Here is a 14736-nt window from a genome sequence, read left to right as displayed (position 1 = left end):
AGAATGAGCTTTAGAATGGAGGTCTGTCAAGTGGCAACGTGTAGGTAGGATGATGTACATAGCTTGAGTTAGAATGGGATGTGTAGGTAAGATTTTGAGTGCAGGTAAAGATATAATGTGAAAGTTAGACAGTTTGTAGGTCGAGTTATGGTATGTTAGGATTATAATCAGGTGTGTAGATGAGTTGGAATGAGAAATGGAGTTAGAATGATGTACACAGCTCGAGTTGCAGTGTGTAATTAGGATGATGTACATAGCTCAAGTTTGAATAAGGTGTCAAGGGAGAGTTAGAATAGGTGCACATATCAAGCTGGAAGAATGAGGCATAGGTAGAGCGAGAATGTTGTTGACTTGGGTGTGTACTTTGAGTTACACTGTAGTATAGGTTGAGTTAGGATGTTTTGTGTAGGCAGAGAAGTTTGAATGTGTACATTAGATTTTAATGTATATAGGTGGGGTTACAATGATATGTGCAAGTAGAATCAAATGCAGTGGTTCTAACGTTTATAGGGCCTGACTCAAACTTACTAGTTACTGTATTGAGAATCACAACAAAATATGTATTTTTCTGAATATATCTTTATCTACAGAAAGAATATTTTACAAACTGATCTGAAAATAAGTAATTTGAATACAAGTAAACGTTCAAAGATTGCATCTTTAAATAAATTTTGTTATGCACAATTATCACCTTGCAACAGGCAAGTTAATACATAATGCCACCGTATTGCAGCACATTTAACCAAAGCACCACCAAATACCGAGCATTGAATCAACTGAAATCGATAATGTCCTTTTTGATATTTAATAATTTCGGTAGACTTTAAGTATCTTAAAATCAGACAACCTAACTTAAATAATCTTTGAATAAAAATTACATTTCATGCAAACTGTATGCTTGAAAGCATATCAGGTAAGAGTCAACCTTCATACCAAATTGGTCCGGCTGCTTCCAGGATTCATTTTAACGGAATTTACAGTAACTTAATATCGTTCATCACAAAACACACAATACATGTCCATTGATGGACAGAAAATGTTAATTAGTACTTCTCAAAAAAAACACTTTATAATGAAAAAAAACACATGCCCATCCATTTTACAAGTGCCTTGCACCCTTAGTTAATGTACACAAGTGAGTACACAACATGTACAATTACCCACTATATTAATTTCTGTAAATAAATTAGACCACATAGAAAAATAATGAAAACAAAGTAACAGGCAGTACTCTGATGTGCACTGATTACAGCAGGAATTGTATAAATTACATCTATTTATTTAAATGTTTTTTTACAGTATATTCACTGTGATCTAATATGGGTAAACTCCACAGTCTGCAAATAAAGACTAATGGGCACCTTTACATGCTTATCTAAATAATTTCATTCACAGGAGAATAGAGTTTCAACAACTAATACATATCAATACAATGTACTATAGTACGAATGGAAAACATAGACGAGTACTGAAAAAGATTCATGATGGATTACAAATAATAAACAGCAAAATTAAATGTACACAAAGACTGTTTGGGGAATAATAATTGAGAATAAGAAAAGAATGGGATTTCTTCATTAGCAGACTATATTCAAAGTACCATTTCTTCCAAATTGCCTTGTTTCTTCAGATCACATGAGAAATAGTAACTTGAGTACACCATGCATTGTTCTTCTTAACATTAAGCTTGGACAAGAGGCTGTGTATGAGAAGATACAAAGAATTATACACCTAGCTTCGCTCATGAAAAAAAACTGTGTTGCTATGGAGATTTGACAAAACACTTTTCCAAGCTTGTTATTTCACAATGACCTATATGAGTGAAAACATAGATTCAAGAGATTATGTTTGTTAAATGGACAACTGTGTTTGTTGGTCATCATCTAGTATATAGAAGAACAGATTCTATATACATTGTCTTTAATACTGATGGATGATTACGAGTCAACCTACAATCAATTCATCAATGCTTCTTGTCACTACTTTACAGAACAGAGCATGGATTATAGAAAAGGTGTCTCACTGCATCATTTGATCCTGATATTATGCAAATGGCTGATATAAATCACACAATCAAGTAATGATTAACAATAACAATGAAGCATAATCAACATCAGAATGCATGAATTTATTAACTCTCTACTGTACAGGGATATCATTCCAAGTAACCTTCAGACTTTATTTCAAATAACAGGACTTGGGTAAATGATATACAGATTACTAAATACCCTAGGCAGCTGATCCTGTACTAATTACCATAGGCAGCTTATCTTGTACTAAATACCCTAGGCAGCTGATCTTGTACTAGTTACCCTGGGCAGCTGATCTTGTACTAGTTACCCTGGGCAGCTGATTCTGTACTAGTTACCATAGGCAGCTGATCTTGTACTAATTACCCTGGGCAGCTGATCCTGTACTAATTACCCTGGGCAGCTGATCTTATACTAGTTACCCTGGGCAACTGATCTTGTACTAGTTACCCTGGGCAGCTGATCTTGTACTAGTTACCATAGGCAGCTTATCTTGTACTAATTACCCTGGGCAACTGATCCTGTACTAGTTACCCTGGGCAGCTGATCTTGTACTAATTACCCTGGGCAGCTAATCCTGTACTAGTTACCCTGGGCAGCTGATCTTGTACTAATTACCCTGGGCAGCTGATCCTGTACTAATTACCCTGGGCAGCTGATCTTGTACTAGTTACCCTGGGCAACTGATCTTGTACTAGTTACCCTGGGCAGCTGATCTTGTACTAGTTACCATAGGCAGCTTATCTTGTACTAATTACTCTGGGCAGCTGATCTTGTAGTTACCCTGGGCAGCTGATCCAGTACTAGTTACCCTGGGCAGCTGATCTTGTACTAGTTACCCTGGGCAACTGATCTTGTACTAGTTACCCGAGGCAGCTGATCCTGTACTAATTACCCTGGGCAGCTGATCCTGTACTAATTACCCTGGGCAGCTGATCCTGTACTAATTACCCTGGGCAGCTGATCTTGTAGTTACCCTGGGCAGCTGATCCTGTACTAGTTACCCTGGGCAGCTGATCTTGTAGTTACCCTGGGCAGCTGATCTTGTACTAGTTACCATAGGCAGCTGATCTTGTACTAAATACCCTAGGCAGCTGATCTTGTACTAGTTACCCTGGGCAGCTGATCTTGTACTAGTTACCCTGGGCAGCTGATCTTGTACTAGTTACCATAGGCAGCTTATCTTGTACTAAATACCCTAGGCAGCTGATCTTGTACTAATTACCCTGGGCAGCTGATCTTGTACTAGTTACCCTGGGCAGCTGATCTTGTACTAGTTACCATAGGCAGCTTATCTTGTACTAAATACCCTAGGCAGCTGATCTTGTACTAATTACCCTGGGCAGCTGATCTTGTACTAGTTACCCTGGGCAGCTGATCCTGTACTAGTTACCCTGGGCAGCTGATCTTGTACTAGTTACCCTGGGCAGCTGATCTTGTACTAGTTACCCTGGGCAGCTGATCTTGTACTAGTTACCATAGGCAGCTGATCTTGTACTAGTTACCATAGGCAGCTGATCTTGTACTAATTACCCTGGGCAGCTGATCTTGTACTAGTTACCCTGGGCAGCTGATCTTGTACTAGTTACCCTGGGCAGCTGATCTTGTACTAGTTACCATAGGCAGCTTATCTTGTACTAAATACCCTGGGCAGCTGATCTTGTACTAAATACCCTAGGCAGCTGATCTTGTACTAATTACCCTGGGCAGCTGATCTTGTACTAGTTACCATAGGCAGCTTATCTTGTACTAATTACCCTGGGCAGCTGATCCTGTACTAGTTACCCTGGGCAGCTGATCTTGTACTAGTTACCCTGGGCAGCTGATCCTGTACTAGTTACCCTGGGCAGCTGATCTTGTACTAATTACCCTGGGCAGCTGATCCTGTACTAATTACCCTGGGCAGCTGATCTTGTACTAGTTACCCTGGGCAACTGATCTTGTACTAGTTACCCTGGGCAGCTGATCTTGTACTAGTTACCATAGGCAGCTTATCTTGTACTAATTACTCTGGGCAGCTGATCTTGTAGTTACCCTGGGCAGCTGATCCTGTACTAATTACCTGAGGCAGCTGATCCAGTACTAGTTACCCTGGGCAGCTGATCTTGTACTAGTTACCCTGGGCAACTGATCTTGTACTAGTTACCCGAGGCAGCTGATCCTGTACTAATTACCCTGGGCAGCTGATCCTGTACTAATTACCCTGGGCAGCTGATCCTGTACTAATTACCCTGGGCAGCTGATCTTGTAGTTACCCTGGGCAGCTGATCCTGTACTAGTTACCCTGGGCAGCTGATCTTGTAGTTACCCTGGGCAGCTGATCTTGTACTAGTTACCATAGGCAGCTGATCTTGTACTAAATACCCTAGGCAGCTGATCTTGTACTAGTTACCCTGGGCAGCTGATCTTGTACTAGTTACCCTGGGCAGCTGATCTTGTACTAGTTACCATAGGCAGCTTATCTTGTACTAAATACCCTAGGCAGCTGATCTTGTACTAATTACCCTGGGCAGTTGATCTTGTACTAGTTACCCTGGGCAGCTGATCTTGTACTAGTTACCATAGGCAGCTTATCTTGTACTAAATACCCTAGGCAGCTGATCTTGTACTAATTACCCTGGGCAGCTGATCTTGTACTAGTTACCCTGGGCAGCTGATCCTGTACTAGTTACCCTGGGCAGCTGATCCTGTACTAGTTACCCTGGGCAGCTGATCTTGTACTAGTTACCCTGGGCAGCTGATCTTGTACTAGTTACCATAGGCAGCTGATCTTGTACTAGTTACCATAGGCAGCTGATCTTGTACTAATTACCCTGGGCAGCTGATCTTGTACTAGTTACCCTGGGCAGCTGATCTTGTACTAGTTACCCTGGGCAGCTGATCTTGTACTAGTTACCATAGGCAGCTTATCTTGTACTAAATACCCTGGGCAGCTGATCTTGTACTAAATACCCTAGGCAGCTGATCTTGTACTAATTACCCTGGGCAGCTGATCTTGTACTAGTTACCATAGGCAGCTTATCTTGTACTAATTACCCTGGGCAGCTGATCCTGTACTAGTTACCCTGGGCAGCTGATCTTGTACTAATTACCCTGGGCAGCTGATCCTGTACTAGTTACCCTGGGCAGCTGATCTTGTACTAATTACCCTGGGCAGCTGATCCTGTACTAATTACCCTGGGCAGCTGATCTTGTACTAGTTACCCTGGGCAACTGATCTTGTACTAGTTACCCTGGGCAGCTGATCTTGTACTAGTTACCATAGGCAGCTTATCTTGTACTAATTACTCTGGGCAGCTGATCTTGTAGTTACCCTGGGCAGCTGATCCTGTACTAATTACCTGAGGCAGCTGATCCAGTACTAGTTACCCTGGGCAGCTGATCTTGTACTAGTTACCCTGGGCAACTGATCTTGTACTAGTTACCCGAGGCAGCTGATCCTGTACTAATTACCCTGGGCAGCTGATCCTGTACTAATTACCCTGGGCAGCTGATCCTGTACTAATTACCCTGGGCAGCTGATCTTGTAGTTACCCTGGGCAGCTGATCCTGTACTAGTTACCCTGGGCAGCTGATCTTGTAGTTACCCTGGGCAGCTGATCTTGTACTAGTTACCATAGGCAGCTGATCTTGTACTAAATACCCTAGGCAGCTGATCTTGTACTAGTTACCCTGGGCAGCTGATCTTGTACTAGTTACCCTGGGCAGCTGATCTTGTACTAGTTACCATAGGCAGCTTATCTTGTACTAAATACCCTAGGCAGCTGATCTTGTACTAATTACCCTGGGCAGCTGATCTTGTACTAGTTACCCTGGGTAGCTGATCTTGTACTAGTTACCATAGGCAGCTTATCTTGTACTAAATACCCTAGGCAGCTGATCTTGTACTAATTACCCTGGGCAGCTGATCTTGTACTAGTTACCCTGGGCAGCTGATCCTGTACTAGTTACCCTGGGCAGCTGATCTTGTACTAGTTACCCTGGGCAGCTGATCTTGTACTAGTTACCCTGGGCAGCTGATCTTGTACTAGTTACCATAGGCAGCTGATCTTGTACTAGTTACCATAGGCAGCTGATCTTGTACTAATTACCCTGGGCAGCTGATCTTGTACTAGTTACCCTGGGCAGCTGATCTTGTACTAGTTACCCTGGGCAGCTGATCTTGTACTAGTTACCATAGGCAGCTTATCTTGTACTAAATACCCTGGGCAGCTGATCTTGTACTAAATACCCTAGGCAGCTGATCTTGTACTAATTACCCTGGGCAGCTGATCTTGTACTAGTTACCATAGGCAGCTTATCTTGTACTAAATACCCTGGGCAGCTGATCTTGTACTAAATACCCTAGGCAGCTGATCTTGTACTAAATACCCTAGGCAGCTGATCTTGTACTAATTACCCTGGGCAGCTGATCTTGTACTAGTTACCCTGGGCAGCTGATCCTGTACTAGTTACCCTGGGCAGCTGATCTTGTACTAATTACCCTAGGCAGCTGATCCTGTACTAATTACCCTGGGCAGCTGATCCTGTACTAGTTACCCTGGGCAGCTGATCCTGTACTAGTTACCCTGGGCAGCTGATCTTGTACTAGTTACCCTGGGCAACTGATCTTGTACTAGTTACCCTGGGCAGCTGATCTTGTACTAGTTACCATAGGCAGCTTATCTAGTACTAATTACCCTGGGCAGCTGATCCTGTACTAATTACCTGAGGCAGCTGATCCTGTACTAGTTACCCTGGGAAACTGATCTTGTACTAGTTACCCGAGGCAGCTGATCCTGTACTAATTACCCTGGGCAGCTGATCCTGTACTAATTACCCTGGGCAGCTGATCTTGTACTAGTTACCCTGGGCAGCTGATCCTGTACTAGTTACCCTGGGCAGCTGATCTTGTAGTTACCCTGGGCAGCTGATCTTGTACTAAATACCCTAGGCAGCTGATCTTGTACTAATTACCCTGGGCAGCTGATCTTGTACTAGTTACAATAGGCAGCTTATCTTGTACTAAATACCCTAGGCAGCTGATCTTGTACTAGTTACCCTGGGCAGCTGATCTTGTACTAATTACCCTGGGCAGCTGATCTTGTACTAGTTACCCTGGGCAGCTGATCTTGTACTAGTTACCTGAGGCAGCTGATCCAGTACTAGTTACCCTGGGCAGCTGATCTTGTACTAGTTACCCTGGGCAACTGATCTTGTACTAGTTACCCGAGGCAGCTGATCCTGTACTAATTACCCTGGGCAGCTGATCCTGTACTAATTACCCTGGGCAGCTGATCCTGTACTAATTACCCTGGGCAGCTGATCCTGTACTAATTACCTGAGGCAGCTGATCCAGTACTAGTTACCCTGGGCAGCTGATCTTGTACTAGTTACCCTGGGCAACTGATCTTGTACTAGTTACCCGAGGCAGCTGATCCTGTACTAATTACCCTGGGCAGCTGATCCTGTACTAATTACCCTGGGCAGCTGATCCTGTACTAATTACCCTGGGCAGCTGATCTTGTAGTTACCCTGGGCAGCTGATCCTGTACTAGTTACCCTGGGCAGCTGATCTTGTAGTTACCCTGGGCAGCTGATCTTGTACTAGTTACCATAGGCAGCTGATCTTGTACTAAATACCCTAGGCAGCTGATCTTGTACTAGTTACCCTGGGCAGCTGATCTTGTACTAGTTACCCTGGGCAGCTGATCTTGTACTAGTTACCATAGGCAGCTTATCTTGTACTAAATACCCTAGGCAGCTGATCTTGTACTAATTACCCTGGGCAGCTGATCTTGTACTAGTTACCCTGGGCAGCTGATCTTGTACTAGTTACCATAGGCAGCTTATCTTGTACTAAATACCCTAGGCAGCTGATCTTGTACTAATTACCCTGGGCAGCTGATCTTGTACTAGTTACCCTGGGCAGCTGATCCTGTACTAGTTACCCTGGGCAGCTGATCTTGTACTAGTTACCCTGGGCAGCTGATCTTGTACTAGTTACCCTGGGCAGCTGATCTTGTACTAGTTACCATAGGCAGCTGATCTTGTACTAGTTACCATAGGCAGCTGATCTTGTACTAATTACCCTGGGCAGCTGATCTTGTACTAGTTACCCTGGGCAGCTGATCTTGTACTAGTTACCCTGGGCAGCTGATCTTGTACTAGTTACCATAGGCAGCTTATCTTGTACTAAATACCCTGGGCAGCTGATCTTGTACTAAATACCCTAGGCAGCTGATCTTGTACTAATTACCCTGGGCAGCTGATCTTGTACTAGTTACCATAGGCAGCTTATCTTGTACTAAATACCCTGGGCAGCTGATCTTGTACTAAATACCCTAGGCAGCTGATCTTGTACTAAATACCCTAGGCAGCTGATCTTGTACTAATTACCCTGGGCAGCTGATCTTGTACTAGTTACCCTGGGCAGCTGATCCTGTACTAGTTACCCTGGGCAGCTGATCTTGTACTAATTACCCTAGGCAGCTGATCCTGTACTAATTACCCTGGGCAGCTGATCCTGTACTAGTTACCCTGGGCAGCTGATCCTGTACTAGTTACCCTGGGCAGCTGATCTTGTACTAGTTACCCTGGGCAACTGATCTTGTACTAGTTACCCTGGGCAGCTGATCTTGTACTAGTTACCATAGGCAGCTTATCTAGTACTAATTACCCTGGGCAGCTGATCCTGTACTAATTACCTGAGGCAGCTGATCCTGTACTAGTTACCCTGGGAAACTGATCTTGTACTAGTTACCCGAGGCAGCTGATCCTGTACTAATTACCCTGGGCAGCTGATCCTGTACTAATTACCCTGGGCAGCTGATCTTGTACTAGTTACCCTGGGCAGCTGATCCTGTACTAGTTACCCTGGGCAGCTGATCTTGTAGTTACCCTGGGCAGCTGATCTTGTACTAGTTACAATAGGCAGCTTATCTTGTACTAAATACCCTAGGCAGCTGATCTTGTACTAGTTACCCTGGGCAGCTGATCTTGTACTAATTACCCTGGGCAGCTGATCTTGTACTAGTTACCCTGGGCAGCTGATCTTGTACTAGTTACCATAGGCAGCTTATCTTGTACTAAATACCCTAGGCAGCTGATCTTGTACTAATTACCCTGGGCAGCTGATCTTGTACTAGTTACCCTGGGCAGCTGATCTTGTACTAGTTACCATAGGCAGCTGATCTTGTACTAATTACCCTAGGCAGCTGATCTTGTACTAATTACCCTGGGCAGCTGATCTTGTACTAGTTACCCTGGGCAGCTGATCTTGTACTAGTTACCCTGGGCAGCTGATCTTGTACTAGTTACCATAGGCAGCGTATCTTGTACTAAATACCCTAGGCAGCTGATCTTGTACTAATTACCATAGGCAGCTGATCTTGTACTAGTTACCCTGGGCAGCTGATCCTGTACTAAATACCCTAGGCAGCTGATCTTGTACTAGTTACCCTGGGCAGCTGATCTTGTACTAGTTACCCTGGGCAGCTGATCTTGTACTAGTTACCCTGGGCAGCTGATCCTGTACTAAATACCCTAGGCAGCTGATCTTGTACTAGTTACCCTGGGCAGCTGATCTTGTACTAAATACCCTAGGCAGCTGATCCTGTACTAAATACCCTAGGCAGCTGATCTTGTACTAATTACCCTGGGCAGCTGATCTTGTACTAAATACCCTAGGCAGCTGATCTTGTACTAATTACCCTGGGCAGCTGATCTTGTACTAGTTACCCTGGGCAGCTGATCTTGTACTAAATACCCTAGGCAGCTGATCTTGTACTAGTTACCCTGGGCAGCTGATCTTGTACTAAATACCCTGGGCAGCTGATCCTGTACTAGTTACCCTGGGCAACTGATCTTGTACTAGTTACCATAGGCAGCTTATCTTGTACTAATTACCCGAGGCAGCTGATCCTGTACTAGTTACCATGGGCAGCTGATCTTGTACTAGTTACCCTGGGCAGCTGATCTTGTACTAGTTACCATAGGCAGCTTATCTTGTACTAATTACCCGAGGCAGCTGATCCTGTACTAATTACCCTGGGCAGCTGATCCTGTACTAGTTACCCTGGGCAGCTGATCCTGTACTAGTTACCCTGGGCAGCTGATCTTGTACTAGTTACCCTGGGCAGCTGATCTTGTACTAGTTACCATAGGCAGCTTATCTTGTACTAATTACCCTGGGCAGCTGATCCTGTAGTAATTACCTGAGGCAGCTGATCCTGTACTAGTTACCCTGGGCAGCTGATCTTGTACTAGTTACCCGAGGCAGCTGATCCTGTACTAATTACCCTGGGCAGCTGATCCTGTAGTAATTACCTGAGGCAGCTGATCCTGTACTAGTTACCCTGGGCAGCTGATCTTGTACTAGTTACCCGAGGCAGCTGAACCTGTACTAGTTACCCTGGGCAACTGATCTTGTACTAGTTACCATAGGCAGCTTATCTTGTACTAATTACCCTGGGCAGCTGATCTTGTAGTTACCCTGGGCAGCTGATCTTGTACTAGTTACCATAGGCAGCTTATCTTGTACTAATTACCCAAGTCAGCTGATCCTGTACTTATTACCCTGGGTAGCTGATCCTGTACTAGTTACCCTGGGCAGCTGATCTTGTACTAATTACCCATGTCATCTGATCCTGTACTTGTTACCCATGTCAGCTGATCCTCTACTAGGTACCCTAGGCAGCTGATCTTGTACTAGTTACCCTGGGCAGCTTATCTTGTACTAAATACCCTAGGCAGCTGATCCTTCACTAGTTACCCTGGGCAGCTAATCCTGTACTAGTTACCCTGGGCAGCTAATCCTGTACTAATTACCCTTGGCAGCTGATCCTGTACTAATTTCCCTGAGCAGCTGATCCTGTACTAGGTACCCTGGGCAGCTGATCTTGTACTAGTTACCCTGGGCAGCTGATCCTGTACTAGGTACCCTGGGCAGCTGATCTTGTACTAGTTACCCTAGGCAGCTGATCTTGTACTAATTACCCGAGGCAGCTGATCCTGTACTAATTTCCCTGGGCAGTTGATCCTGTACTAGGTACCCTGGGCAGCTGATCCTGTACTAGGTACCCTGGGCAGCTGATCTTGTACTAATTACCCAAGGCAGCTGATCTTGTACGAGTTACCCTAGGCAGCTGATCTTGTACTAATTACCCGAGGCAGCTGATCCTGTACTAATTTCCCTGGGCAGCTGATCCTGTACTAGTTACCCTGGGCAGCTGATCCTGTACTAGGTACCCTGGGCAGCTGATCTTGTACCAGTTACCCTAGGCAGCTGATCCTGTACTAATTACCCAAGGCAGCTGATCCTGTACTAATTACCCTGGGCAGCTGATCCTGTACTAATTACCCTGGGCAGCTTATCTTGTACTAAATACCCTAGGCAGCTGATCCTGCACTAGTTACCCAGGGCAGCTGATCCTGTACTAGTTACCCAGGGCAGCTGATCCTGTACTAGTTACCCAGGGCAGCTGATCCTGTACTAGGTACCCTGGGCAGCGGATCCTGTACTAGGTACCCTGGGCAGCGGATCCTGTACTAGGTACCCTGGGCAGCGGATCCTGTACTAGTTACCCTAGGCAGCGGATCCTGTACTAGTTACCCTAGGCAGCTGATCTTGTACTAGGTACCATAGGCAGCGGATCCTGTACTAGTTACCCTGGGCAGCTGATCTTGTACTAGTTACCCTGGGCAGCTGATCTTGTACTAAATACTGTAGAATACTTTATTTTCGCTTAGAATTTATTTTCGCTATTTTCGCTGAAGGGATGATTCCGTGAAAATAAAATCCAGCGAATATACTTTTTTTCCTATATTTTACATTAAACTCATCAAAAATCAGTGAAAATAAATTCCATACAAAATGCCCAAAAAGCCTTTTCAGCGAAAATTAATTCCAGCGAAAATAAAGTATTCCACAGTACCCTAGGCAGCTGATCTTGTACTAGTTACCTTAGGCAGCTGATCCTGTACTAGTTACCCTAGGCAACTGATCTTGTACTAAATACCCTAGGCAGCTGATCTTGTACTAGTTGCCCTAGGCAGCTGATCCTGTACTAAATACCCTGGACAGCTGATCTTGTACTAGTTACCCTAGGCAGCTGATCCTGTACTAAATACCCTAGGCAGCTGATCCTGTACTAGTTACCCATGTCAGCTACTCCTGTACTAGGTACCCTGGGCAGCTGATTTTGTACTAGTTACCAAAGGCAGCTGATCCTGTACTAATTTTCCTGGGCAGCTGATCCTGTAATAGTTACTCTGGGCAGCTGATCTTGTACTAGTTACCCTAGGCAGCTGATCTTGTACTAGTTACCCATGTCAGCTAATCCTGTACTAGGTACCCTGGGCAGCTGATCCTGTACTAATTACCCTGGGCAGCTGATCCTGTACTAATTACCCTGGGCAGCTTATCTTGTACTAAATACCCTAGGCAGCTGATCCTGCACTAGTTACCCAGGGCAGCTGATCCTGTACTAGTTACCCAGGGCAGCGGATTCTGTACTAGGTACCCTGGGCAGCGGATCCTGTACTAGTTACCCTAGGCAGCTGATCTTGTACTAGGTACCCTAGGCAGCGGATCCTGTACTAGTTACCCTGGGCAGCTGATCTTGTACTAGTTACCCTGGGCAGCTGATCTTGTACTAAATACCCTAGGCAGCTGATCTTGTACTAGTTACCTTAGGCAGCTGATCCTGTACTAGTTACCCTAGGCAACTGATCTTGTACTAAATACCCTAGGCAGCTGATCTTGTACTAGTTGCCCTAGGCAGTTGATCCTGTACTAATTACCCTAGGCAGCTGATCTTGTACTCGTTATCCTAGGCAGCTGATCCTGTACTAAATACCCTAGGCAGCTGATCCTGTACTAGTTACCCATGTCAGCTAATCCTGTACTAGGTACCCTGGGCAGCTGATTTTGTACTAGTTACCAAAGGTAGCTGATCCTGTACTAATTTTCCTGGGCAGCTGATCCTGTAATAGTTACTCTGGGCAGCTGATCTTGTACTAGTTACCCTAGGCAGCTGATCTTGTACTAGTTACCCATGTCAGCTAATCCTGTACTAGGTACCCTGGGCAGCTGATCCTGTACTAGTTACCCTAGGCAGCTGATCTTGTACTAAATACAATAGGCAGCTGATCTTGTACTAGTTACCTTGGGCAGCTGATCCTGTACTAGTTACCCTAGGCAGCTGATCTTGTACTAGTTACCCATGTCAGCTAATCCTGTACTAGGTACCCTGGGCAGCTGATCCTGTACTAGTTACCCTAGGCAGCTGATCTTGTACTAAATACCCTGGGCAGCTGATCTTGTACTAGTTACCCTGGGCAGCTGATCCTGTACTAGTTACCCTAGGCAGCTGATCTTGTACTAGTTACCCATGTTAGCTAATCCTGTACTAGGTACCCTGGGCAGCTGATCTTGTACTAGTTACCCTAGGCAGCTGATCTTGTACTAGTTACCCATGTCAGCTAATCCTGTACTAGGTACCCTGGGCAGCTGATCCTGTACTAGTTACCCTAGGCAGCTGATCTTGTACTAAATACCCTGGGCAGCTCAAATATGAAGCATTCGACATTTTTTTTTACGCTCGAGATAATGAAGTAAAATGTTGGAAACTTTTCAATAAATAAAAGGTCATAGACTCATTTGTATATACATGGAAGTTTTAATAGTTTGCCCTATGACAATACATGTTTTCATGTAAAAACCAATGCAGTGATGTGATGCGACAAACGCCAGAAACTCTCTTAAATGTAATTCTTTTTCAAAAATCATGAACGATAAAATACATCTGGGTTTTTGAATTAAATAAAGTGTGGTATTGCACAGCAACTAGTCAGAAAAACTTTGACATATATTTGCATACTAACTTTATGCAGCATTTAAAAACATAAAATTTAAATAATTACCATACTTGACCGTGTTAGCCCGCCCCCCACTTTTGCACAATTTTGGGTCACCTTCAGTGCCCACCCGTTCAAAATGCCATTAATTTAAAACTTGGTCTTTCATCATTGCTTAACGAATACTGGTAATTGTTTTTATATTATACAATGTGGATATCAACCGCCGTAAATATGTTGTGAATGCATAGACCACGGTAACTGTGCGTAAACTACGCTACAACAATGACCTGTTATGAAAAGTTACAAATGCAATAAATAATTCATGTCATATTCAGTTTACCTATCAATAATTGCTAGTTACCAGTTTTGAAAAAAACCATGTCATTTATTCACTGAATTTAATTCCAAAAGATCATACTTCGACATCGATAATTCACTTCCACATTGTGTTACCAGAAAGTTTTTGAGAATTACCAAAAAATTGCGTTGGTACAACACAGCATCCTTATTGGTTAATAATAGACGTTGCTGCAGATCAAATCATGCAAATACATCATCGAGGAAAGTGCTTTTCATTGAGAATTGGCATACAATCCAACACATTCGTCAGTGGGAATAATGATGAAGATTTTGACTCAACTGTGTTCCAACAGACTAATATTTTTAATCTTGTAAATTTGGATGGTACGTAATGAATATTGTAATAAAAATGCATATTTTTGTGACCATTTCTGTTTCTTCATTGTTAAAGTCAATGACGACACAACTAATTTTGTGATTTTATTTTCCCTCAAAGACGTAATATTCCCCTCAATGTGTCGCATGGTGAATTAAAGTTGAGTTGAGGGCCCTGGGTGCTAACGCG

At 43.9% G+C, this 14736-nt stretch overlaps 1 protein-coding gene across 1 annotated transcript in view; it reads right to left on the bottom strand.

The window, feature by feature from the left end:
• Positions 1–1416: 1416 nt before the first annotated feature.
• The window catches only part of LOC100374117 (transmembrane protein 248-like), a 31966-nt gene continuing 18646 nt past the window's right edge, over positions 1417–14736 (bottom strand). Inside the window, exon 7 of the mRNA XM_085491412.1 lies at positions 1417–1699. Within this exon, the coding sequence (XP_085347538.1) occupies positions 1682–1699 (18 nt within the window). The 3' untranslated portion in view covers positions 1417–1681. The remainder of the gene's footprint in view (positions 1700–14736) is intronic.

This window comes from Saccoglossus kowalevskii, chromosome 16, assembly GCF_978046115.1.
Source record: "Saccoglossus kowalevskii chromosome 16, keSacKowa6.1, whole genome shotgun sequence".
NCBI classification, from domain to species: Eukaryota; Metazoa; Hemichordata; class Enteropneusta; family Harrimaniidae; genus Saccoglossus; species Saccoglossus kowalevskii.
This window is presented reverse-complemented; position numbering and strand designations above follow the sequence as displayed.